General features: G+C 42.6%; 2 protein-coding genes across 7 annotated transcripts in view; both read right to left on the bottom strand.

Moving 5' to 3' along the window:
* The window catches only part of pdlim2 (PDZ and LIM domain 2 (mystique)), a 58,031-nt gene extending 57,055 nt beyond the window's left edge, over positions 1 to 976 (bottom strand). The window contains exon 1 of the mRNA XM_072682391.1: positions 515 to 976. The gene's annotated coding sequence lies outside the window, so the exon portion shown is untranslated. The remainder of the gene's footprint in view (positions 1 to 514) is intronic.
* A 2,807-nt stretch (positions 977 to 3,783) lies between these two features.
* The window catches only part of sorbs3 (sorbin and SH3 domain containing 3), a 72,577-nt gene continuing 50,519 nt past the window's right edge, over positions 3,784 to 25,841 (bottom strand). For 4 of the 6 annotated variants that reach the window (XM_072682381.1, XM_072682380.1, XM_072682379.1 and 1 more), the window contains 12 exons: positions 24,406 to 24,465; positions 22,771 to 22,881; positions 19,656 to 19,711; positions 15,109 to 15,230; positions 13,109 to 13,167; positions 12,974 to 13,020; positions 10,782 to 10,896; positions 10,541 to 10,666; positions 9,107 to 9,637; positions 8,369 to 8,472; positions 8,132 to 8,238; positions 3,784 to 6,915 (listed from right to left, as the gene is read on the bottom strand). In XM_072682381.1, the coding sequence (XP_072538482.1) occupies positions 6,854 to 6,915; positions 8,132 to 8,238; positions 8,369 to 8,472; positions 9,107 to 9,637; positions 10,541 to 10,666; positions 10,782 to 10,896; positions 12,974 to 13,020; positions 13,109 to 13,167; positions 15,109 to 15,230; positions 19,656 to 19,711; positions 22,771 to 22,881; positions 24,406 to 24,465 (1,500 nt within the window). In that variant the 3' untranslated portion in view covers positions 3,784 to 6,853. The remainder of the gene's footprint in view (positions 6,916 to 8,131; positions 8,239 to 8,368; positions 8,473 to 9,106; positions 9,638 to 10,540; positions 10,667 to 10,781; positions 10,897 to 12,973; positions 13,021 to 13,108; positions 13,168 to 15,108; positions 15,231 to 19,655; positions 19,712 to 22,770; positions 22,882 to 24,405; positions 24,466 to 25,841) is intronic. The other 2 variants (XM_072682384.1, XM_072682383.1) reach the window with 2 other exon arrangements.

Genomic DNA, 25,841 nt, shown 5'->3' with positions numbered 1-25,841 from the left:
AATAAAGGCACTTACAATAGTAAGAAACAGTAAACCTGACTATAAATACAGCTATATTAATAAATACAGCTATAATATACATAATATAACCCAATTATAGAAATAAGAAGTACTAGAAAAGCTAGTTTAGCACTAGCTAGTTAAATAGACGAAGGAGCGAAGCTAGCATTAGTTAGCTAGCCAACAGTCCCTCACTTCGTCAAGCTGCAGTCACTCAATATCTAACTAGCTAAATAAGGCCACATAAACCAGACTTTGACCTGAATCTCCAGGGAAAGAGCTACATTTAGCTATAAAGGTGATAATTTAACTACAGCTAGAACTGAAGCTCGCCTCAGAGACGGTTATATATTAAAGCTAATTAGCTAAATAAATATTCGTGTTTTAAACTAAACAAAAACACGAATACAGCTCCAAATATCAATAAAGTACTGAAATATCGATTGAAAATTAAACATTTAAGAGAAATTAGCATTTAAACCTGAGGAAAAGGTGGAAACCGTGAACTTCTTACCTGAGGTAAAACCAGCAGTGAGCGCGCGCCGAGCTAACAACGGGCACCTGTGTGACGCACGCGCCGTTCGCGCCAAAAACGGGGCAGAAACTTGAGGTAGAAGCGGCCGCGGCAGATACGCACAGGTCCCTCTCACAAACAGCAGAAAAATGAGGCTGAACTTCTTCCTTCGTCTCTCAGCGCTTTAACCTTTACGCGGAGCGGTCCGTGTGACCAAACTCCTCAAAAAGCCTGCGGTGTGTGAGCTCAGAGAGGAAGACAGCAGCAGCCGCAGCCGCAGCAGCAGCAGCAACAGGCAGCATCATCACCATCTGCCAAACACTCCCTACTTCGCTGCCACGTGTAGCTATCAAAATAAAGCCCGGGGGATAGGCAGGGCAGGCGAGGTGGCACCGGGGGCGTGGCGGTGGGCGTGGCGGGGGCTGAGATATTAATTTTTGCACCAAACAGATGACGAAGGGTGGTGGTGGTGGTTGGTGTTGTTGATGATGATGATGATGTTGATGCTGCTGCTGCTGCTGCTGTTGTTGTTGTTGCTGCTGCCCACCGTGCGCCACCTGCTGGTCGCGACGTGCGCTCTCTTGAGGCGTGCGGGAGTCTCAGGCTCGGTCCCAAATTCCCTCGTACTCACTACGCAGTGCACGACGTCTGCAAATCAAATAATGACTCGTGCATTCAAACCGTGCAAAATATCAGCAGTCACTTGAGATTCCTCACTACATAGTGCACTAGTTGTGTTTACCAGCCAGACTGTGCCCTTTATAGGGAGCAGGGAGCTATTTGGGAAACAGCCCAAGCTGGGACGTTTCCGTATAAATCGGTGGCTGTGTCCCAAACGGCATACTTGTGGCTTCCCAGCTGTTATCTAGGGTGATTTGTCGGTCAAAATGTCATGTGATTAAAAAAGTGAACGTCAGTACAACGTGAAATAGTCAATGGACGACAGCTGACGTTAATATTTCGTTGTTGGTGTTGTGGTGTTGAATGACTAAAATCCAATGTCTGCTAAACGTCATAATTCTAACGTCCACAAAACGTGGCTTTGTAAATCGTATAAGGTCATCAAAACCCAACGTCTGTCTAACTCAGTGTTGGTTTTTAATGGATATGTGACTTTAACTTCCAAGCAAAATTCAACGTCTGCACAATGTTGGAGGTTGATGTCACGTGGTTGCACCAATGGTTAGAAGTGCAATGATTGGTGTAGTATCTATGGCAAAGTTCACCTACTAAACCAGAGATGTTATAAATGAAGACGTTGACTAAACCTGGTCAGCAGTGTTTAAAGAGGTCCCACAAATCGGAAAAATTAAATTAAAGATATTTTTAAAGGTTTTGACATCAGATGATTTGCTTTAGAGAAACTTACCGAGCCAGAATTGTTCACGCAGCAGGTGAACGGAAGCTGTTTGTACAGCAGTATAAGATCCTTGAGGAACTTTTAGAGGTTCTTCCATTCAAAACTGAGGAGAATTCTCTTAAGATGTTTTGAGGAACCTTCAAAAGGAACCTTCTTCTTCTAAAAACCTTGAAGATGTTTTGAGGAACCTCCAAAAGGAACCTTCTTCTTCTAAAAACCTTGAAGATGTTTTGAGGAACCTCCAAAAGGAACCTTCTTCTTCTAAAAACCTTGAAGATGTTTTGAGGAACCTCCAAAAGGAACCTTCTTCTTCTAAAAACCTTGAAGATGTTTTGAGGAACCTCCAAAAGGAACCTTCTTCTTCTAAAAACCTTGAAGATATTTTGAGGAACCTTCAAAAGGAACCTTCTTCTTCCAAAAACCTTGAAGATGTTTTGAGGAACTTCCAAAAAAGGAACCTTCTTCTAAAAACCTTGAAGATGTTTTGAGGAACCTCCAAAAGGAACCTTCTTCTTCTAAAAACCTTGAAGGTTCCTCAAAGCACCATATTAAGGTTATTCCATAGTTTCAAACTGAGGAACCCCCAAAAGGTCCTCACGGTTCTTATACTTTTAACAGTCAAGGAACATCCAATAAGGACTTGTAGGCAGCATAGCATAAGACAAAGGTAAGAAGGAGTAATTCCAGTGTGTTTCAAGGCCTGATTTTGGTATTTGTGAACTATTCTCTGAAACAGGACCTTCAGCTTTAGTGTGAGAAGCTGCCTGTCATTTTTTTATTTTACCACAATGTCATTATTCAAACACAAAATATCCAGATGATACATCCAGACAGATATTCTAATGTGGGAGTAAAGTATGTTGTCAGCGGTTCATTCTGGGAAGCAAGAAACATCACTTGCTAAAAGCCCAACCATTACGACTCTTGATTACATCACTAAGAGTAAAAATGCACCAAAGAAAAGTCTCCTCATGGTTCCACAGGTTTCAATAGAAACACTCACACTTTTCAGTCAGTCAAACGTTCAAATGGGTTCAAAACCCAGGCTTGGCAGGCTGCCTTTGTCGGGCCCTTGGTTTGTTTGTGGTAAGCCCTTTACCCTCTCTGCTCCCGGGAGCCGCAGCAATGGCTGCCCACCACTCCGGGCATGTGTGCTCACAGTCACTGTGTGTGTTTGATCACTAGTGTGTATGTGGGTGTGTTCAGTGCCCGGATGGGTTAAAGACCATCTGTGACCATCTTGTCTTGTTTTTTTACCCTTGATGTGGTTGGTTTGGGCAGGTGTGAATACTGTAAGTAAACTCAGATGCGGACCGAGACCTTTGAGAGGAGGTGGTCTCGGCTTGGTCCCAAATGAACTCTGCAGAGGTGATCTGACCTCGACCCGACCCAACTATCGGGTGTATTCCTCAAGTTTGAGCTAAACGGCTTCCATAACCAGGTGTAGGCTGAAATACTGCCCAGATAATTAGGCTACTACAGCTATGAAGAAATACCATCTCTGCTGTTGCTGCCTGTTAAACTGCACAGAAATCTGCATTAGCCCAGAAGACAGGACCCAGAGCTGACATTCTCACGTGCCTGTATGAAACCAAACCAAGGACCCATGCTCCTTTGCTGCTCCTCAGAGGACAATGATACCATAGTGTTTTATTTTAATACTTTTATCCATAAAATAAAAAAGTCCTTCCTCTCTCACATGAACATGTTAGCATAAACTGAAGCTTACCATTGCATCCTGTGGTTCCTGAGCTAGCTTTCAGTTTGAGGTCACACTGAAGTAACTTCTCAGACACATGGTGTCACAAACCAACATGAAGCAGCGGCCTATTTTTCCCCCCAGAACTCGCAGTATAGCCATACCACAGTTTTACGCAGACTCTTCAAAGAAATCAACGACGCGCTGCAGTTGTTCAGCATTGGATATATTTATTCAATTGTTATCAAAATCGGTGAGTACCATAGATGCTGAAATACACTGTGTGGTCAATAAAAATATATTATATTTGCAGTCTGATAACTGTATTAATATCTGTACAACATATGGCAGGTTCATTTGTCAGGAAATGTTTAGGAAACAGAAAGAAATCCTCAAGTTAGAAAAGAAATCAGAGACCTAAACAACTCAATCCCCAAGCAAAGCATTCTGAACACCTTAATTAGCCACGCTTTCGCTTTCCACAATAACAGAGCTCACGGCTCCATTACAAGGTGCACATACGTTTTGCTATGAGGAACGTAAGGAATGCTTATAAAGAATGGAAGGAACACTTATAATTCCAAAGCTCACTTATAAGTACATTTGATGGACGGGGATAATGAGACATAATTTGGCCGCACCCAAAATAACATGTCAACTGTTTTGCTGGCTTCTGTTTACGCTCGCTTTCATGACACTTTTTCATTACAGAGTCAAGAGGTCATTTCTTCTGCAGGGACATGTGTTGTACATTTTTACTGGGCTGGAATGATAAAGAGGGCATTCAGGCCTAAGACTAGCATTTATTCATTTAGCACTTATTTGCCATGTTGTGTCAAGCCCCTGTCAGACGTGCACAGTAATCCAGAAGCTGTATGTGTGAATGCAAATGGCCAAATCTGTTGTACCGGACTTTACCCGAACTTTATCTGGCCAGCTCAATAGTACAGCATTTCCCAACCCTGCCCTGCACTTTTTAGTGTTTTTCCCTGCTCCCACTAATCAGCTGATTAACAGATCATGTACCCAAAATGTGCAGGGCCTCAAGGACCAGGGTTGAGAAACATCGCCCTAGTACAAAGTTCGGGTAATGTCCGAGTGAGCCCATGTGTGAACAGAGCAGGTCATTTTCCGGGGAATTTCACAGTGCGTGTGTTGATGACTTCTCCCACAAAACTGGCCCAGAACCCAAGATCCTATGCTATTTCCACAGCACACTTTTTTGCGGCATGCCGTGCCTCCTTCGCGCTGGTGCTGCCCCATGCCTAGACCATGTGGAACATTCCCTGACACGGACAATGTTCGGCCGTACGCCTGATTCATACGTGGAAAGGGCTTAATATTCTGTAGCGCAGCACTGCATCCCACAGATTTCTCAACAGTTTTGTTTCCTTTTTGCATCAATGCTCTCTCACTACAATACCCAGCATGCATTACGCAAATAGCCCATCAAACCCCATGGTGATAAAGACATTCTGACTGCTAATATAGCCTCTGGTGTAGAGGCGAATAAATAAAGCGTGGCAATCCTTAGCAGTAACCTTACTTTCTGCATTAGCCAGCTAATGGAGGGGATATGTCAACCAGTATCGTCTTCGAGTATTGCCCCCAAAATGCTTGTAGCTCCTCCTACTTTCAAGATACATCATCAAAAAAGAGGGTTTTTCTAGTCTTTAAACTGTAAAAGCTCTCTATAGAGACTACTGCCGCCCTGCTGTAGGCAGATGTGGCAGTGCTTACATGATTTCATCATGACCAGAGTGCCCCTTTAACTTTTTTCGTATAAGCTCTTGCTTGTCTGATACTCTGGCAGTACAAATCATCGTCGTCAGATTTTAGACACACCAACCTAGTATTGCACTCATTTGCCATTTTATCAGAACCACTTACCAATTACATGCTACAGTTTCCAATTACTGACTGAGTGGAGATTATTTGGATGGTGGAACGTTCTCAGCACATCAGCAATACCAACATACTAGTGGGATGTCAAGTGCACTACATGGAAAAGTATTGGGACACCTGCTCATCAATGCTTTAATGTTTCTTCTGAAATCAAGGGTACTAAAATAGAGTGTATCCTGCTTTTGCTAACATCTCTACTGTATCTGGAAGCTTTTCTACTAGGTTTTGGAGCAGTGCTGTGAAGGTTTGATTGCATTCAGCAACAAATGCGTTAGTGAGGTCAGGATGTTGGATGATCCCCACCCCACCTCATACCCAACTCCCCCCCAAAAGCATCGTTCCACCGCTCCCAAGCTTAAAACTGGGGAGGGCTTTATACCCCTCTAGCCCACACCTGGCATTAGCAATAGGTGCCACTTAAAGTAGCCGAGTGCATTCGTTAGATGGGGTGTCCACAAACATTTGGCATGTTATTAATGTTTGAAACACTCTGCAACGCTCTGCATAACACCGTTCTGTTACCCTACGTCAAAACCTTGTCCTTGTCCTTCCACTGGCCATCGTAAACAACTGACTAGAATGTAGAAGAGTCGTTAAACCTTCAACAGTGCCTTCACGGAAGCCTAAGCGGTAGAGTAAGAGGTACTTTTGTAAAAATCTACATTTAGGTGAAGCTGTAGCGTTTTTTTTTTTTTTTGATCATGTGTGCAAAGACTGCTGTTGCGTGGATTACATCAGATGGATTTCAGCAAAGCCAGCAAAAAAAAACACTAGTATCTGCAGTGATAGTTGTGAAAATCAGAAGGTTTGGAAGAGTCCCCAGGCGTCCAGATGGTCCTCCTCGTGGTGTGGAGTGTTCTCGGGGCTGTGCTTTTACAAATCTGAAAGGCAGGATGGAGGTCATTTTTAAACCAAGTGTAAACCAAGCCAGAAGCTCATCATGGTGATCGGCCCAAGCTGTGCTGTAAAATAAGCGTGAGCTGGGCTATGGAAATGTTCATGTGATCAAGCAGCTCATATTGCTTCCTATGGCAACACTCCAGTCCAATAGGTATCCATGGAGACTTCTTAGGTCAGTCAGTGATGGATGATGGTGGGGTGATGCTTTGATGTTCTTCAGTCCCACACAGTGTTTATTAGCCAGGGAGTGCTTGTGACAGCTCACACAGACACAGGTGATCTAAATGTGAATGGCATGCAAATACAAAAGTTCTGGAGCTGCAAAGTGAGGGATGGGATGATCGAGACATATGAGTATGAGGGTATGCGTGTGTTGGTGTGTGTATGAGTGAATCGTATTGTTAATTGGTGAGTAGGCCCGCAGCTGCAGTGGATGTGCTTGCCAAACAGTCAGTTAAAGATTTGCAAGGCGCGTTCACACAGGTGCCACATAGTTGCCAGGGAATGTTCCAAAAGCATGGGTCCTCTCAGACGTACCTGCGGAGAGAGCAGATCCAAAATCTAGATCAGCAAAGTAAACAACACAAACTAAATAGAATCCCTAAAGCCTGAAGCTGGAACCGAAGTCAAAGCTGAAGTTAGTCGAAATGTCTCAGATCCAGAGCTCTGTTGTTGTTCTCACAGAGGATGTCCTGTAGAGGGCAGCCATGCCAAACAGACTCATCATATGGAAGACTAGCCAAGAAAACCACCAATACAACAGCAATGCCGGAACTGCTGTTTTGCATGTACACGCCTAATTTCAGTGATATAGGGTAAGACAAGTTGACCTCAAACCTAGAGTATATTGGAGTAAATTAACCTTTGACCTTTTGACATGACTTTGCACATAGGAACAGTAACGACTTGACCTAACTTTAATATGCTGGTACTACATTTAGTTGACCAATATGGGTGACCATATTTTGGTTTTCAAAAAAGAGGACGCTGGAGACATACAGGTGTCCACCATGGTTAGAGTATGTTTGTGGGTGGGAGTTAATTAAATATCTCTAAACCATTACATTTGATTACTGATTTGAAGCTCTTTTTTAGATTGTTTAGAATATTTGGTTCACTTGGTTTCACTGAGACGAAGGCTGATATGTCGGTTTTCTAATGCTATGCTATGCTATATTGGGTGCTTGGCATACTTTTGTGTTGAAAACAAGCTTTGCTCATGTGTTTCCAATCCGCAAATGTTTTGTGATAATTGGACCAAAAGCTTGGGAAATTAATGCTGCACATTAGCGACATCTGCTGGTCACAAGGTTGTTAATGCATTTTGAAAGCTTAAAATTTCTTAACTTATCTACATTTACAGGAGTTAATCTTTGTAATCTTTGTAAGTCACATTAGGAGACCAGGAGAACACCCGCTGATTGCTGATCAACAATATGCTGGAGCAAAACATGCCAATCACATGACCAGGCCAACTCGATACACACCTCAAAACACTGTTTCGACAATCGGCACAAATCAAATTGATGCTTCGCAGACGCCCATTTCTACTGGAAGCCTATTTAATTAATGCCATTTACGCCATTTATGCATTTAGCTTCATTCACTCCTGTTCATGGAGAGCTTTCACATATGCAGTCCTGCTTTTGTATAATGAGACAGACTCCACCTAAACTGGCTCTGCTATCATAGCCCCAGTCTAGTTACAGGAGCTTGTAACTATGTGTTGGTTTTTACGCAAATGGGACATTACCTACAAACCAGCCGTCATCACACTTCTCCATCACCTGGACGATGTCCCCCTCCCTCAGCTCCAGCTCGTCTCGGTTCTGGGGTTTGTAGTTGTAAACGGCCTTATACCTGAAATAACAGAGAGAGAGAGAGGAAGTGTAGGATGGTAAGGATCAAATTTTCCAGGAATGGTTTATAACCACCATATAATAGTCCTGGAAGACACAACACTGAAGTTATGAGAGGTTCAGAAACTCACGGCTGCCGTGGGATGACAGTAGAGCTGCTGTTGACCGGGGATTGCGCTGATGGTGGAGTCCTCATGCGTGTGTAATGCTGGGGAGATTCGGTTCTGATGCCATCCTGCACAAAGATTTTACAAGGCTTACAATAGACAGTTTACTGAGGGCAAATCAACCTGTTCTGGCTGCTGTGAAGGTTTAAACTATTACAGCTGGGTGAGTCGGACATCCAAGAGTCAAACTTAAGGGCAGAACCAATTAAAGTCTCAGTTTTGCTATGGGTGGGACAACAGAAAGCCAAACTGAAAGGCAGAACCAATCAAAATCTCTATTTTAGTTGGGAAGGGACAACATAGAGCCAAACTCAAAGACTCTCGATTTTAGCTAGGGGCATTGCAACAGTTAGACTGAGAGACAGAACCAGTCAGAATCTCTATTATAGCTGGGACGAAATAACAGAGAGCCAACCTCAAAGGCAAAACCAATCAGAATCTTTATTTTAGCTGGAGGTGGGACAACAGTAAGTTAGACTCAGAGGCAGAACCAATCAGAATCTCTATTTGGTGGCATTTGGGACTCAATAATAGTATGTAATATTATTAAAATAATAAATAAACAAAGAAATTAATATATAATTTACAAACTGAACTGAAACTTGATAGGGGCGGGACAACAAAAACTTAAACTTAGGTAGAACCAATCAGATTCTCCATCAAGCCATTAGAAGATGTCCTAAACATTTACTTAACTCATACCTGAGTGGTATACGCAGGTCGTGGGTTGGAATTCGCCACCAGTCCCGGACCCTGGGGAGATGGCAGCACATGATTGGACGGCGACACGGGTGGCCACACTTCTCTTTCCAATGATCTGTGGCCTGGGTGCTGCAGTGATCCACTCCAGTGGCTGTTGGGTGGGGTGGGTGAGGCGGGGCCAGGCGAGTATGCAAAGTGATCAGACGGCTGTTTGAAGGAGGCGGACTGTGTGGGTGAGAGGGGTGAGCGTGACTGGCCAGAGTGTTTGTGGGGTGAAAGCTGAGGCTGAGGGCTGTGAGGGGAGGGGGTGGGGGAGAGGGAGAGGGGGGAGTGCAGGGGCCTGCCGGGGCTGCGTGGCTCCGAGGAGATGGGAGACAGCGGGGTGGTCGGAAGATCGTCAGCCAGTTTGGTGCGCGGCATTTTGTTGACCTGGACGTAGTTGACGGGGAAAATTCCGCTGCGGTTGGTGCCGGCGATGCGCCCCTCCAGCCAGTGATCATCCACCCGCCTGGTTATAGAGATCACCTCTCCCTGAAACAACAAGAGAATGAAATGTTTTCTACCCTACGTGTACAGAGTCAGACAAGCCGTGTATGAAAGTTCACAAATTTGGCTGTCCAACGGGGGGGTTGGCGGGAAGTGTGGGGGTCCTTATCATTACCTGCAGACTGTTACCTTAGTGCACTTTGTGGCTTCACCATCTCTACTCTGTCCATCCATGTTTCAGGGCTAGATACTAACTGCCTGAGTGCAAAATGCATGTAATGGACAAAAGTATTTGGACATGATAATTTGTTACTTCTTCTTAAATCAAGGATATTTAAATGCAGGGAATTTTGGAGCACTGCTATGAGGATTTGATTGCATTCAGTAACAACAGCGTCAATGAGGTCTGAATGTTGGATGATCACCACCCCACCCCATCCCTAACTCAAAACCTCATACCACAAGTACTGGATGGAGCACCAACCATCATTCTAGAGAACACAGCTCCACTGCTCCACACCTTAATGCTGGGGGGCTTTATTCCCCTCTAGCACATCTGGCATTAGGCAGCATGGTGCCAATAGGTTTATCTTTATCTACTCCAGAGAGTCCTATTCTACTGGCAGTACTTCTCAACAGGGACTAGACAAGCTGTGTGTGTATTCAGTTGTACATCTGTATTTGCAATGGCTACACCACCTAAAGTAGCTGAATACATTAATTAGAAGGGGTGTCCACAAACATTTGGGCATATAAGGTATATAGGCTGGAAATTTACCACTATCCAATAACAGCACCTACTGAAGGCTGTGAACATACTGTGCTATTAGTTCTCTCTTACTCTAATGCTAGAAATCCTACAATAGCCTTTAATACAATAGCATGGCTTAGTAACAGCAACATGGTGGGTATTTAATGAGGCACTGTAGCAATATATAACTATGTCACCTTCCGGAAGGACAGTTCCACAGGTAGGTCAGCGTTGAAGTTGAACAGAGCCACGGCCTCTCCGTACTCCAGCACCTGCACGGTGGGAGACTTTATCGGAACGGGTTTCTCTGTTGGGGGAATAATCTAAGCAGGGAAGGAAGGAAGGGTGAGGCTGAGCATGAGGCGTGCTTAAACGATAACAACAAAAAGCTCTGAATTTCACAATCCCCCCCCCCCACACACACACATATGAACAAACCTCCACATAGCTGGTGGGGAAGATTCCCGCCCTGCCATGGTGTTCTCCTTCATACCAGTTGGCATCGACCTGGCGATGGATGTACACAACGTCGCCCTTCTGCAGGGTCAGCTCCCTGTGATGCAAACATCAACCAAAGTTTTGTGGTGCCAATAGTAGTATGTAATATTATTAAAATAATAAATAAACAAAGAAATGAAAAACTAATTTACAAACTGAAAAATAATCCTAAAATAGGACATAATGTAATTTAGTGGCATTTGGAGTCCAATAATTTTAGAAAATAAAAAATAATTTATACAATTAGTTTCATAAATAAAAAAAATAATTAATTTATGAGAAATAAAATCAAATGCACATTAAGAAAAATATTTTTTGTTACCACCCAACATCATTTAGTGGCAATCTAAGTATAAATATTTAAATAAATATTTATATAAATATCAGCAATAAAGAAATCTATTTATTCATAAAATAAAAAAACTAAGTAATAATAGTTTCAACAAAATAACAATAAAACGAAGAAATATTAATTTTTTTATTTATTTACAAATATGACTATTAGAGGTAATAGTACTATTCCTAAAACTGTAATAATTCATTAAAAACATATAATAAATGTAAATGTACAATCAAATGTCAGGGCTAACAGGGATCTACATCTGTTTGTCAGACCGCAGAAGAGAAAAGCCTGCTTCTGGCGTCCTGAGAGTGAAATCAGATCCTCGGCCCAAAAATCCAGGTGTTCTTAGAAATGAACACACAACAAACAGGTGTAGGAATGCAATGATTGCAACCAAACTGCTGCCCTCAACAGCCTTCTTATCTTCACCAGTGCTACCTGATATGGGCTGCATGCAGAGCAAAGTGGCAGGTATCACGGATGGAACACTAGTGGGTGGGAATTACGAGTAGTTGTAGAACACAGATACACATTGTTAGGGGTATTAAACGTAGTCCTTGTCGAACACAGTAAGCTGAGTGGAGCCTGCTCAGTTTTCATTGCCCTTGACTGACACTGTTCGTCCTAAATCCCTGTAATCAGACATCTCTGGAATGGGTCCAATGTGGATATTTCTTATACTTAGCTCACAATGCTAATAGCCTGCTTTTTGCATTTCAAACATGTATAAACATTGCCATATATTAGAAAAGCCAATATTACAAGACATCCACAGTGTTCCTAGTCTGAGCTTATGAACATACATGAACACTATGAACATGCCGTCTACAATAAGGATGATTAAAAACGCTGATCAGCTCAGAGCTCGATACTTCTTTTAACAGAGGGAAAGCTAACTGTATCACCAGAAAAGGGACATTCAAAGATGCAAACCCAAAGTCTAATAAATCATTTATATGCTAAGATTATCTGTTCCCATTGAAACCCATTAGGAGAAAGGTTACATGTGACTTAATGCACTAAAAGAACCTATAACAACAGATGTCTCCCAAGGACCATCAGAATCCTCACTGACAAAAGGGTAAACGCATCATATTTTGTTCCAGGTTGCTGTTTTACTACATTAATATCTAGCCACTAGCTATGCCCAGCACCACCAGCGCTGGGAAGGGCTGCATTACTGTATAGCGTCACTGGAAAGGCCACCCTACCCACTCAGAAACAGCAGCGCCAATGATATCATTGAGCCAATGACAGGTCCAATGCTGGCCAACACTCAGGAGCCTCTATAATGGATTTTAATGGACAAAAATGAGCTTCATGTAAAACTCCTAAAGCATGTCATTTCTAGAGTACGGGATAATCCTTTTAGCATGTGCGTATGGCCCAAAATATGCCTTCTAAGTCCATTGTTTTAACACAATAAGCCATGTTTAGCCATTTCCTTACAACCGATTACAACAACTAGGAAGAAATATAAGGTTTATGGAATACAGCTTTGTTATTTTGGTGTGGATTGTTGCTGGGTTATGGGCAACAAAGCAGACATGATACCTTTAGCTCAGAAAGACCCTCAGCCAATCACATGTGGGCAGAACTAACAGTGGAATGTGGTTTACTGTACTGTAAGTCAGTGTGTTGGTCCCCAATCCTGGTCCTGGAGGCCCACTGTCCTAAACACTGTAAGAGTTTTCCCTGATCCCAGCACACCTGAGCCAACTCATCAACTCAACCCTGGGCCTGACCCTGTAAAAAGAACGCTATTGTTGTTGTTGTTGTTTATACTCACTTGGGTGACTGTGCCTGGAAACTGAATTTGGCTCTCGCTGCTTTCATCTGTGATGATATAAAAAAAAACCCACTGTTAGACACATTGGCTGAAGACTTCTACTAAGACCAGATACAGAAGCGAAACCCACCGTACCTTCTTCTCCTCTCTCTTTGGTGGGAAGTCCATATCTGCAGACACACACGCTGTTCTGTCTGCGAGAGGAAAAATAAGATCACGCAGATTAGTGTGTTATTCTATAGCATGAGACAAAGGATACTCGTTTCCAACCTCTGCAGCCAGCGAGCTCGGAGGGAAGTGCGGTTCCCAGACTCCGATACAATAGCTAACAGACGCCTGTGCTGACCAACATAAGACTGGGAGTGATGTGGGGAGGAAGTGCCATCAACCCGCCTCTGAAAGAGCGAGGTCAATTGTGCTCTCTCTGACTGTGGCTGCTGATGGCAAGCAGCATGACCCAGGTTTCCTCATCATCAGCGATCCTCGAATCATAGTAGCAGTGTCTTAGTCCACCGGGACACTCTGAGCCCATGGCCCTTACATTTTACAATGGTTTGTGGTTGTTTGTGGCTAGATTAGAGGCAACAAAGGGGACATGATACTGTTATTGAAAAATATAGGCATTTATAGAAAGACCCTCAGCCAATCTCCAACAGTGGAATGAGACCCACTATCCTGAACATTGTAAGTGCTTTCCCTGATCCCAGCCACCCTGAGCCAACTTATCAACTCAACCCTAGGTCCTCCAGGGTTGGGGACCACTATTTTAAGGCATATCATGCTACTTTCCCACACTGTAGAATGTGCTGTTGACACTAAGTCACACACAAACTACCAAGAACACAGTAAAATAAGAGTGGAACAGCCTCTTGCTTAACAGCAGCCTTAAGGTCTGAAGAGTTGAAGAGTTAGCTATGCTTCAAGGCATTTGGAAAGGAGTGGCTAAAATAGTTGATCTGTCTCCAGCTCAGTAGACATCACACTGTGTTTACAGTGGCACTGTTTCTCTCTCTCTCTCTCTCCCTCTCTCCACATTAATCTCTAAGAAAAATAACTGACTAAAGCTAATCTAGAATCAAGACTTTCACCTCCACTCTCTTTCCTCTCTTCCCTCTCCTGCCCTACTCAACCGCTTGCCTTGGTGTTCATGGAATACCACCTGAGGTGAGGAAATCCAGAACAATAAAGAGGAAAAGATCATTGTGAGTTCCTGGAATCATGTGGACTGAATGGTGTAATGGTGTAAAAGGTTGCACAGAAATCTGGAGTTCTTCCATTCAGTGGCGCATTAAGTAATTGGACAGATGTTTGTTAAGCACTTTGAATTGAATGAACTCAGTGTATGGAAATGGCTACGCAGAGGGAAACTGCAGGCCTACGCCATCTACTGGTTTTGATAATGGATTAAAAACCATGTAAAGCTTTGTGTAATTAAAAAACGCACAATAGAGGTATATGCAGTGTATTGTGTTGAGCGATATAACGCTTCATAGATTCAAACACATACAGTATATATGCTATATGGACAAAAGTATTGGGTCACCCCTCTTAATCATTGAATTCAGGTGTTTCATTCAGTCTCATTTCCACAGGTGTGTAAAACCAAGCCAAAATCTAGCCATGCAGACACATTAGTGAAAGAAAGGGTGGTTTAAAGAGTTTAAAGAATGACTTGCAACAACAAGTCATCTGGTGAAATTTCTCTCATCTTAGATCGTCCACCATCAGCTGTGAGTGGTATTATTATTGAACAGTGGAAGCGTTTAGGAGCCTCAGAGTGTCAGACCACGTAAAACGTTACAGAGCGTGGTCAGGGCCGAGTGCTGAGCTCAGAGCATAGTGCAGAAAAGTCTCCAACGCTCTGCTGACTCTGCAGAGCTCCAGACCTGCTGCAAAGGGGGACCAGCTTCATATTAATGCCTATGGGTTTAGAATGGGATGAAATAAAAGCTTCTGTATGTGTAATGTGTAGATGTCCCAATACCTTTGTCCAGAAAGTGTAAGATATGTGGTATCTGGTGTACATAGTAGCTGGAGATGGTACATTACTATTGACAAGTATCAGATTTGGGCTAATATCATCAGAAAACGCTATAAATAAATAATAATTGTAATACACAATGTAAAAAACTTACCGTTAGCATGTGTGATGCTAGCCTCTAGTTCCGGCTGAGCACTGGAGCAAGGGACTGCTGGGCGGCTAAGAAGTGCCCCACCTCCGTCTTTTGGCCCAAGATGCTTTTCTCCAGTCAAATAGCTGAGAGGGAACACAAGCAAAGGCAGCTGAGTTGGATGATGGCATATGGTCTAAATTATGGCTGGAGGCTAGAGGACTTAAAGCCATTTGTAAAAATATAAATTTTGTGATCAGATTTGTGAAGCAATGAAAAGCAACAATCAGTACAATGGCATATTTTGCCATTAGCAGACTCTGGCTTTCTATAATCTGCATTTTCTGAGCATTTGACATTTGAACTCAACATCCTTCTTAGGGGATCCTCCACCTCCCCCAACCCCCCTAATAAAGGCCCTTTTAGCCCTAAAGCTGCGATGTGGTAAAAAGCAGCAGATGCTTCAGCAGAATGGCACCACGTCACCTCCAGAATACTTATCAGAAAGTCTACAGTCTACATCTACAGGCTCTTTCTGAACTGGTGTCCGCATGGGGGGGGGGGCTCAAACTTGGTGAGCGAGGAAGCTAGGCTATAAGCTAACGGTAGCTGACCGGCTTTTACCATTTCTTCTCTTTAAGGTTTTCTCTTCGCTCCTTCAAAATCAAACTGGACTACCTCAGACTAGAGCTAATCACACCTCAGAAGGGGAAATTAAAAAGGCCAATGGAAGCAGGCGAATATCCATGTTAGGCGAATATCCATGTAAGTTAGCACTAGCCCATTGGCTACAATTTTTTTGGCTAAGAGGATACTAAGAAGACAGCAACACTGTCCAGTAATTTTACAATGTTTACGAATAATTACAATGTTAAAAACCAAGCTATGCTATGCTATGCTATGCTATGCTATGATATGTGGCACCTGTAAAACAGCCAATAAAAGCAGAGCTCAGCATAACAGGATTTTGAAAAGGCTTATAAAACAGCATCTGGGCATTTAGCTCCAACCAACTTGCAAACAATGTTAAACCAAATTTAGGTACAGGAAAAAAATCTGGGACCCCCTGGTGGACCCCCTGTTGGCCCCCCAAGCTGACATGCATGCACAGTATATTGCAAATTTGTCATGCTGACCCAACTGGGGACCCACGTGCAATTATCCAAAAACATAGCTGGAAAACATCAGCTTTCCAAATGCGGAAGGAAAGATCATCAGTGAGTAAAACTCACAAGCAAGCGCAGATGATCTCCCTCACAAGACCTACAGGACACACCTCTGCTTAACGCCGTGGTTCAGACAATGGGCTTATCGTTACATAATCAGACTGGGAAAGTCGTGTTATTAAACACTGCCGTCTCCGAGGGTCGCCCGGGTGATGGCAGCAAGCTGCTTATCTGGGGTCAGTTCTGCTCTTCCTGATGACGATGATGATGATTTAAAGGCAAAAGGCTGGACAAGAACATCTTTTACTGTGAACTGAGAACGTTTATGGACACCTGCTAATCCAATAGTTCTTCTGAAAACCAAGGCTTTTAATAGGTGGTTTCTTCTGGGAAGGCTTTACATTGCTGTGAGGATTTGATTGTGTCCTGTCACGAGAACATTAACTAGAAAAAAAAATTGAAAAGTGCAATTCTTGAATGGTTGTGTAGCTTGCTAGGCTGCTGTTCTGTGGTTACTAGGATAAAACGGTACCATAGGTGGTCACTAGGTTGTTGCTATGCCATTGACATGGTTTTCTTGGTGGTTGCTAAGGTGTTGCAAAGTGGGTGCAATTAAATACCAGGTGGTTGCTAGGGTGGTTACTATGTTATTTAAGGCAGTTGCTAAAGTGCTCCAGGTGGTAATATGATGATTACTGAGATATCTAAGGTGGTTGCTAAGGTGTTACCAAGGGGGTGTTATGGTACTCCAGTGAGATGTTAAAGTGTTTCGAAGTGGTTGCTAAAGTGGTTACTGTGGTACTTAATGTGGTTATTATGGCGTTCCAGGTGGTTGTTATGGTGGTTGCTGTGATTTTTCAGGTGGCTGCAAGCATGCTCCAGGTGTTTGCTAAGGTGCTGCTAAGTGGTTGCTTTGGTGCTGCCAAAGTGTTTCTTGGCTGTTGCTATGCTATTTCAAGTAGTTGCTAAGGTGTTCTAGGTGGTTGTTGTGGTGCTGTGGTACCTCATGTGCTTGGCCGGGTGTTTCGAGGGTATTTCTACTGTAGGTCTAATCAAAAAGCTGTAAAAGCTGTATACAAAGGTTTGTATATCGCACAGTTTGCAGTGTACAACTATAATGATTGTAAACGTTCAAGATATCAGAGATTTATAAACGTTCAAGATATCAGAGCTTTCTAACCGTTGAAGAGATCAGAGATTTATCAGCTCTAAGCAGTTGTCTAGCTGGACGCAGTGAGTGGGCCGGCTCCTGGGAGCATGTGTTCTTACAGGTTTCCCCCGGAGGCTGGGAGAATGTTCTAGAGTAGAGGAAGCAGTAAAACTCTCCCCACAATCTTCACCTCACAGAGCTCATATCTGCTGCACATTTCTGTGGCAACTGCAACATTTATGGTGTTTTGGCGGCGGAGAGAGAGAGGACGTAGGGGGAGACGAGAGGGCCTAAACAAACAAGCTCATCTTAGCAATAAACTGTGCACAGAGCGAGAGTCTGAAGAGTGTGTCAGAGACGTAGGAAGACGCACGACTGTTCAGAGGTCTGAAAAGACAGTTTTCAAAGGTATAAAAACAATTGGGCTGCAAATAGATTAATGAATGGATGGTAACTGGATGCTACTCTTTTAAGGGTTTAAGGGTTTTACATTGAATACCTTTACACTGATATTGCATGAATTATGAATGTATTTATTTGAATAAATCTGATGTCAGAGCTACTGATACAGGATAACACAGATAACACAGCTAATAACATTGATTATCTTGTAACAGCAGCAAAAATTAAGCTCCGGTATTTAATAGGCGGCAAACAAACTGTCGGCTCCACTGACCAGAATTGGATCTTGGAGCAATGGAAAAATGTTTCCCTAGTCCAATAAAGGAAGTGTGATACTCTGGGCAATGCTATGTTGGAAAACCCTGGGTCCAGACATTCATATGAACATCAATTTGATAAGTCCCACCGTCCTAAACATGGTTGTGGGCCTTGGTTAAATATTCAATAATGGATCCTAATGCTGAAACCATTGTGAAATATTTGGTTCCATTTGGCATGTCCTGTGGAGTCCCAACAGGATCAGGGCCTATGAAACTGATGATAATTGTGACATTAATGTATTTGTGAAAGTGAAGGAGTATGGGCTATCATACAGGGTTAAGAAGGATAAGCACTCTGTAAGCACCCTGCCTCACTGCACACTTCACTGGAGAATGGTTTGAGGACCACAATGAAGGTTTAATTTTTTTAAACCGGTTGCCCTGGCCTCCAAATTCTGCAAATTTGGAGAACTACATGTCTGTTCCATGGAGGTCCCACTTCCCAACTTCCAGGGCTTACAGGATCTGCTGCTAATGCCTGGGTGCCAGATACCACTGGACATCTTCAGAGGACTTGTGGAGTCCATGCTGTTTTTAAGACTCACGGATGACCAATAGCATTTTAGGTAGGTGGTATATATGTAATGTTCTGGAGAATTGGTGTATATAAAATAATGTAACTCACTATGTAATTACATATCATCACTATCACACCATAACCTTGTATCTCAATTTTTGAATTTTCCTTACATTGTGTCAAAATGTCACAATGAATGGACCAATAGAAATGCTCCAAAATGACTTAGAAAATCAATCAATCAATCAATCAATCAATCAATCAATCAATCGTAGTATAGGAAAATAACAGTAAGAACAGTAAGAACTCCAGGCTCCTCAGGGTTGAACACACTCATTAAGGCCCCAAAAACACAGAAGTAATGTAAAAACAATTGAATGTGGATGTAAAAAAGTTCGTTTGACAGCCATAATTGGCTGGAATTGCTGGCTAGAACTCGACAGAAATTAGCTAAGAAATTCTAGGACATTTGTCACACTGAACTAAGGGTGACCAGTGGGCCAAGCATGTGAGAAGGAGTCACTGATCCTAAGACATCCTCAGCTTGACCTCACACACACTCACAGGTCTCAGCAGGGGTTGAGGCATTTGGGCTGGCGGCCAGCAAAAGTCAACAATTAACCAATCACAGCAGGAGACACGGTCCTATGATGATGATGATGATAATGAAGGATGATGATAATCTGCTCTGCTGGAGAGGCGATGCACTGAACGTACACAAATTTAAGGTGCATTATTCACAACATGGTGAGTTCTCTACATAGTGTTGTTTTTCAGTTACTTACCGTTGCCAATAATTGTGTATAATATACTATAATAATATTTTTCACTGGAATCCAGTACATTCAATGCATCACTTTGTAACTGTCCATATGAATGTGTGACAGTAATATGACATTACACTAACTAGGCTGTGTGAATTAGTGCTGGTGACAAACCTAAGAGCCACAAGAATGCACAAAGGACACTTCACCTTTGTTTTTACTCCAAACAAGACACCCAGACAGGATACACACCTGTTGTCCGCTCCTTTCCCAGCAGTTCCAGCTCCTGAAGTGTTGCTCTTAGCTCCCTGTGAACACAAAACCACAGTAAGTCCAGCTCGAGTAGCTGCCTACCTCTTCTGCACACAGGCATGAGAAACAGAGTGTTAGGGAACAGCACGGTGAAAAGTGAGAGGGGTGGTGGTGCTAACTCCCGCCCAGAGAGCTCCACTGGTCCCCTGGGTCCTACACAAGCACAGGTTCCATCTGTGTCTTTTTACGAGGCAACAGAGTCATGCCAAGTCAACAGAGCAGAGCAGGCTCTTATTGTTTAAATCACTGGCCTTTGATTTGCAGACAACATTGGCCACATCACAGTCTCCAATACGCCCACACATATCCACATATATGATCATTTTACATCATTTTTGTCTAAACATAATTTCTGAAAATCTCTCAGTCCACAGAATAAAGCAAAAGCATCCCTATAAAACTCAAGTGATCATGCCAGCCCAGCAGGTAGCGCTAACAGCTCTTAAGGACTGTCACATGTCGAATTCATTGAAGAAGCTGCATAACAGTCAAAACTGACCAGTCCAGCACAAAGCTGAAGCACATTTTTCAAATGCCAGTTAGCCAGATAACTTAAGCCCAAAGTCAACCCTAACCCTAACCCTAGTCTGTCTTATAGGAAAGGAACTGAGGGTCATTCCTACTGGACAATCCTTAACTTTGGGTACTTACGGTATCTGGCTAAGTGAGAAACCCTGCATTGTGGTACACCCCTCAGATCTCCGCAATCTGATCTCTGCCATAGGTTTTTTATGTTGCCGTGGCCACACACACTACTGATCAGGCCGAAAAGTGGAGGTTGTGTAGCTTTTTTTTAAATCTAGATTGTGGGTAATGGGATGCTCTATGTCACAGGGTAATGAAAAAGTAAACCCAGTCATTAGTTGGCAAAAAAAATCTGTATGTGTGGACGGAGCTTTAGGCTTTGATTGGCTGTGTTTACACAGTGGCCCAAATCCGATCTCATCCTCATACATGACACAGCACAAACACACTGAATCTGACATTTTCATTCCTGATTTGGGCCATTTTTATAGGTGGGACTAAAATCTGACGCACAGCAATGCGATTCAGCCAGATCGGAACTCCTTTCGCTTTCACGTCAATCCAGCTCCACCTTCGTCATAAATGTGCACTGACATGCACATACATGTCAGTTTAAGAATGTTTAAGAACAGTTCAGACGTATGTCCCGTAAACAGCCTAAAAGATCAGAAATACTGACCAACTAGATATATGGGTGGAGCTAAAAGTAGTAAAGATGGGCCACTGATGGGTCAAACCCAATGGTCACTCATCATTACTTGCATCAGACAAAAAAAAACACACTAGCTAGCCAATATGGATTTAACAGTAAAGCATATCTTATTGTATAACTTTAATCATGACATATTGTATGGATGAATCATGGACGTGAATTTTCCATCTCTAACATTTTATTAGTCTGTAAATTAGTGGCTAGGACAGCAATCAGGATTGGTAAGCAATTCTGTAATGCATGCGGAGTCTAAGCTGATTACCAATTATTTACCTTCTGTGCAACTTTGATGATAATTGAATTACTATCAGTATGCCATGATCATGTGACTATGCAAATGAACGGTGTAGTTTTTCCGTAAACAGTTAAGGGTGTAGCAGGCCCTGAATCAGCACCAACAGCCACAGAAACCCATCCACAGAAATGCAGACATGACGAAACAAGCAGAGTAAACAGTGGCTGAGGCTGAAGTAGGCTAAGCGTGAACAGGCTGTTCCAGATGACGCGAGAGATTGGTGGCCCTCTAGTAATACACGGAGCGGGAAGGGAAAGCAAAGGGTCGACATGCACAGCTGCCGGCCGTCGAGAGGGGAAAACAGCCAATGAGCTTAGATGCTGACCATGCAGGAAAATGGTCAAAACAAGACATTATTTGAGTGTTTTGATGAACTGCACGGGGAAACGGGAGACATTTACAGTCTAGACAGTTTGGGGTTTTGAACTGGAATCAATTAAGAATTTCCGAGAGCTGAATTTAGGAGGGCTCTCAGTCTAAATATCGACACGTAACGAGAAATTAGTTACAGTCTCTGATCTCTAATGTAATTCTCTCTCTACACCCCCCCCCACACACACACACACCCACACGCACACACAGTCATCTGAACATGGTGGGCCGTCTTCCTAAGAAGTGCTGATCTGAGTTCACAGTAAGTTTGCAGGGAGCTCAGTCATATGAGACAGATAACAGTAACCCCTTAAACCCCAGGCTTACTATTCAGGCAGTAGCCTGGGGCATATTATTCAGTAACTACTATGCCATATTTTAGTGCTGAGCAGTAAACTAAACTTAGAAACCGCTCTTCAATCAACACAATGTGGCTTCTCACCCTTATCTGCAAAAAACAACGTAATTAATTAGCTAGCATTGGGTCATATTACATCACCACCACCAATACCCTAACCCAGAACTCCTGACAGAACTGTGAAATGGACCATAAAGCTATCATCACAATCACAGAAGTCTATCCATTCACCTAAGCAACTAAGGCTCATTGATATCCACAGAGGCTTCATCTCACAACTTACAGAACTTAGAGGATCTCCTGCTAACATTAGTACTGGTGCCAGATACCACAGGATGCCTTCAGAGGTCTTGTGGAGTCCATGTCTCGAATGGTCAGATCTGTTGTCTGGGCACTAGGGGGGCTACTCAATACTAGGTAAAGAGAGGCCATGTTTGCCATGATTTGGACCCTTTAGCTATAACAGAGCCATAGCAAAGTTCACAGCTGGTGTGCAGCTACTCAAGCATGCAACACTGCCAACTTGTTTATGGAATATAATCACAAAAATAATTACCGAATACTTATCTGTATGATGTGATATGGTAAATTCTATTGTGGTCAGACTGTTATTGGTAGCCAGTAAGAAACTAATATGTAAGTTAGTTTTGTTACGAAAATGTATGGACCCACATATGGGCCCTTTCAAGTTTAAGGGTGCAGGCAGGGAAGAAGACATGGAGCCTAGGAGGTTTTAGGCAATGCAAGGCAGAGAGAGTGTTGGAGTGTTTGGGAAATGGGGAAGGGTCAGTACCTCACCCCTGCCTCGCCGCTGCTGCTGCTTCAGGGAAATCTTCCTCTCAATGCCGCGGATGTCGGACTCCAGCTCTGCCTCGAAGCGGTTCAGCTCCGACTCCAAAGCAGACTGGACAGCAGCACCGCAAGCAGGGCCGGGACATGAGTCAGCAAACATGAAAAGAAACCAGACCGGAACAAATGACTGGAGGACCTGTGATGACTGAGCATGCTGTTACAGACCTGACCACTATTCTTTAATGCTAAAAACACAGAAGCTCATTTAACAACTGAACAACACCCCTGAGAACATTATAGGTACGTTCAGCAATGGTTTTTAGAGGTTCCAGGAAGGTTAGAGACTGTAGCATTATAGAAATAATGTAATGATGGTTTGCATCACAGTGTTATTAGAAGGTTTCTCGCATAACGATCCCAGTTATACAATCACTAAACTCAAAAATAGCAGCATTCCCAAAACTAACACTGATAAATAATATTTATTAAATGTGACATGAAATATTTTCCCAATATTCTCCATATTTTTAAACATAGAATAGAATATTTTCTGAATTTACACTGATAATATGAAATACGTCTACCAAATGTAAAAAATGTGTGTTTTTGTGAAAATAAACATATATACATCCAGAAAACTTGAAAATTGAACATTTTAAGGACCAAAATGTTATACTAGCCAAAGACTGCTAGCTATGTCACTCTTTCATTGCACTGTTATAAACCTGTTTATTAAGAAACACTCAATAAACATTTTAAATTTGGCAAACAGTTAAATTCACTCCAAATGTAGTCAATATGTAGAGGATAATTTCCCCAATGTGGGACTAATAAAGGATTATCTTATCTTATAACACAGTAAAAATCTGGAAATGCATGCAAACTCCAGTGCTTCTTAATGGTTGCTACTGCTGTTTTTAGCTAGGCCTATGTAAATTAGCCTATATTGCTCATTCATATAGACAGAATGTCACACAGTGTCAGAAACCACAATCTGAGATTCCTTAACAACTCAACATGCTTTAAGGCAACATTGTGGTGATTCAGATGTGCAAATTGGTTCACATAGGCTTCCATTAAGAGATAAGATAAGATAAGATAGTCCTTTATTAGTCCCGCAGTGGGGAAATTCTCAGTGTAACAGCAGAAAGGGATAGCAAGACACTCAGTTACAAAAATTTAGATAAATAATTTACACTATATACACAATATAAATAAGAATTCAAAAAGCAATAACAATATTATTTAAAGCAAAAGACTCTTAATTGCACATTGGGGGGGGGGGGGGGGGGGGATTGCACATAGTATTCCCTGAACATGAACATGTGTGTGTAGTTAAGTGTGTGTGTATGTGGTCCGCTGGGAGCAGTGCTGGTTGTGCAGTCTGACGGCAGCAGGAAGGAAGGACCTGCGATACCGCTCCTTCACACACTTGGGGTTACTTAGCTACATTAGCCTCAAAGCTCCAGGGCAAAAAGCTGAATTTCAAACACTGTAAAACAAATCGGATGCTTAGCCAGACTATGGCTTTAACAGAACTGTGTATTCAGATCAGTGTTGGTATTCTTGTGTGAACAGGTGGACTCCATGAGAACAGAATCTGCACAGATTTAGATCAGCGTGGGAGGACACTCACCTCTATGGACGGGGAGCGGGGTTTCTCAGCAGGGTGGTGCACGGGCGGTTGCCTTAGTGACTGAAAACAAAAATAAAAGAGCCCAGAGTTAAGCTGTAAAATATCACATATCAGCGTCACAAAATATAGCAGATGATCCATCAACATAAAGAGGAATGCTGAGATGAGGCATGTTTTCTTCTTGCAGACAAAATGCTGAGCTAGAATCCAACCCAAAGTGGTTGTGTTCATGCAGTTCTATCCTCAGCTCAGTCGATTATCCAGTTCCACTCACTAGCTAGACCTCCTGCTATCTCATGATGCCATCATGCTGGAACGCTGAGGGATGAAGCTTCCTCTAAGACATGTTAAGTGCATCTGTATCTTTTTGGACTGTCGCTAGCTAGCACAAGGTCACTGGACAACCCAACACTTAACACGCTTGGAGGAGAACACTAACTGCCAATGGAGCAAGGCTTATCCTGCCCAGTTATGCTCTGTTGGATGTCCGGCTACAGACTGGACGGCTGGGGAATCACAGGATCGGAACAAGGCCCCTGAAAAGCTCTCTCATGCATGGGTCATAGTGTATACTAGACCCCTTAGCATCATTCAAATTGTTAGGTAAATTAGGGTCTCAGATACAGTGAAGAAGTTTTTTTTTTGTAATACTAACAAAAGCTTACGAAAATGCACAAGAATGACATTTTAAGGAAGATTTTAAGGCAAGTCAATGTGACAACATGCGCTGGTGGTTCGCTGTTGAAGCAAGCTGAAGCTGAGGAGCTGAGGAACTGAGGCGGAGGGGGTGTCTAAGAGTATGGAGGCATTTGAAACTTTTGAAGGAGAATCAGAACAAGCTTAAATGTGAGCTCTGTCTGCGAGAACTTGCTCATCATCCAACAACATCCAACACAGCAAACCACCGGAAATGGGTAAGCTGCTATAGGTGACTATTCTCCAATTATCCGGGCAGGTTTAATGCAGGCACTAACTTTATTTACAGGCTGATTCAAAATATAGGTGCTGGGCAGAGATATATAGAACATACAGAAAGACTAGTTGACAGTATGACAATGCATCTGACTTGTGAGGCAGACCTATTAGCTGTTTGTTGTTCAGGAAAAAGTATTACATATTTCAGAGTTTGATTATTTATTCATTTCCATCTAAGATTGATTTATATTTAATAAAAATATTATATTATATTTAATAATAAGCCGGTAGAAGACTAGAAATTTAGTTTGAAGAGAAATGAAAGAGGCTGATCCTGTTGATGAAGCAATTTTCATGTTTAAACTGTAATAAAACAATAAAATAAGCAATACGATTTCATTTTAAACATGAATACATGCTGCTCTCTGTGTCAATATTCCACAAATCCATGTGGCAGCCATTATATGTCAGTGATTAAAACAGTCTGCAGTGATTTTATTTTTTTAAAGGCTCAAAAATAT

Source organism: Salminus brasiliensis, chromosome 6 (genome assembly GCF_030463535.1).
Source record: "Salminus brasiliensis chromosome 6, fSalBra1.hap2, whole genome shotgun sequence".
NCBI lineage: Eukaryota > Metazoa > Chordata > Actinopteri > Characiformes > Bryconidae > Salminus > Salminus brasiliensis.
This window is presented reverse-complemented; position numbering and strand designations above follow the sequence as displayed.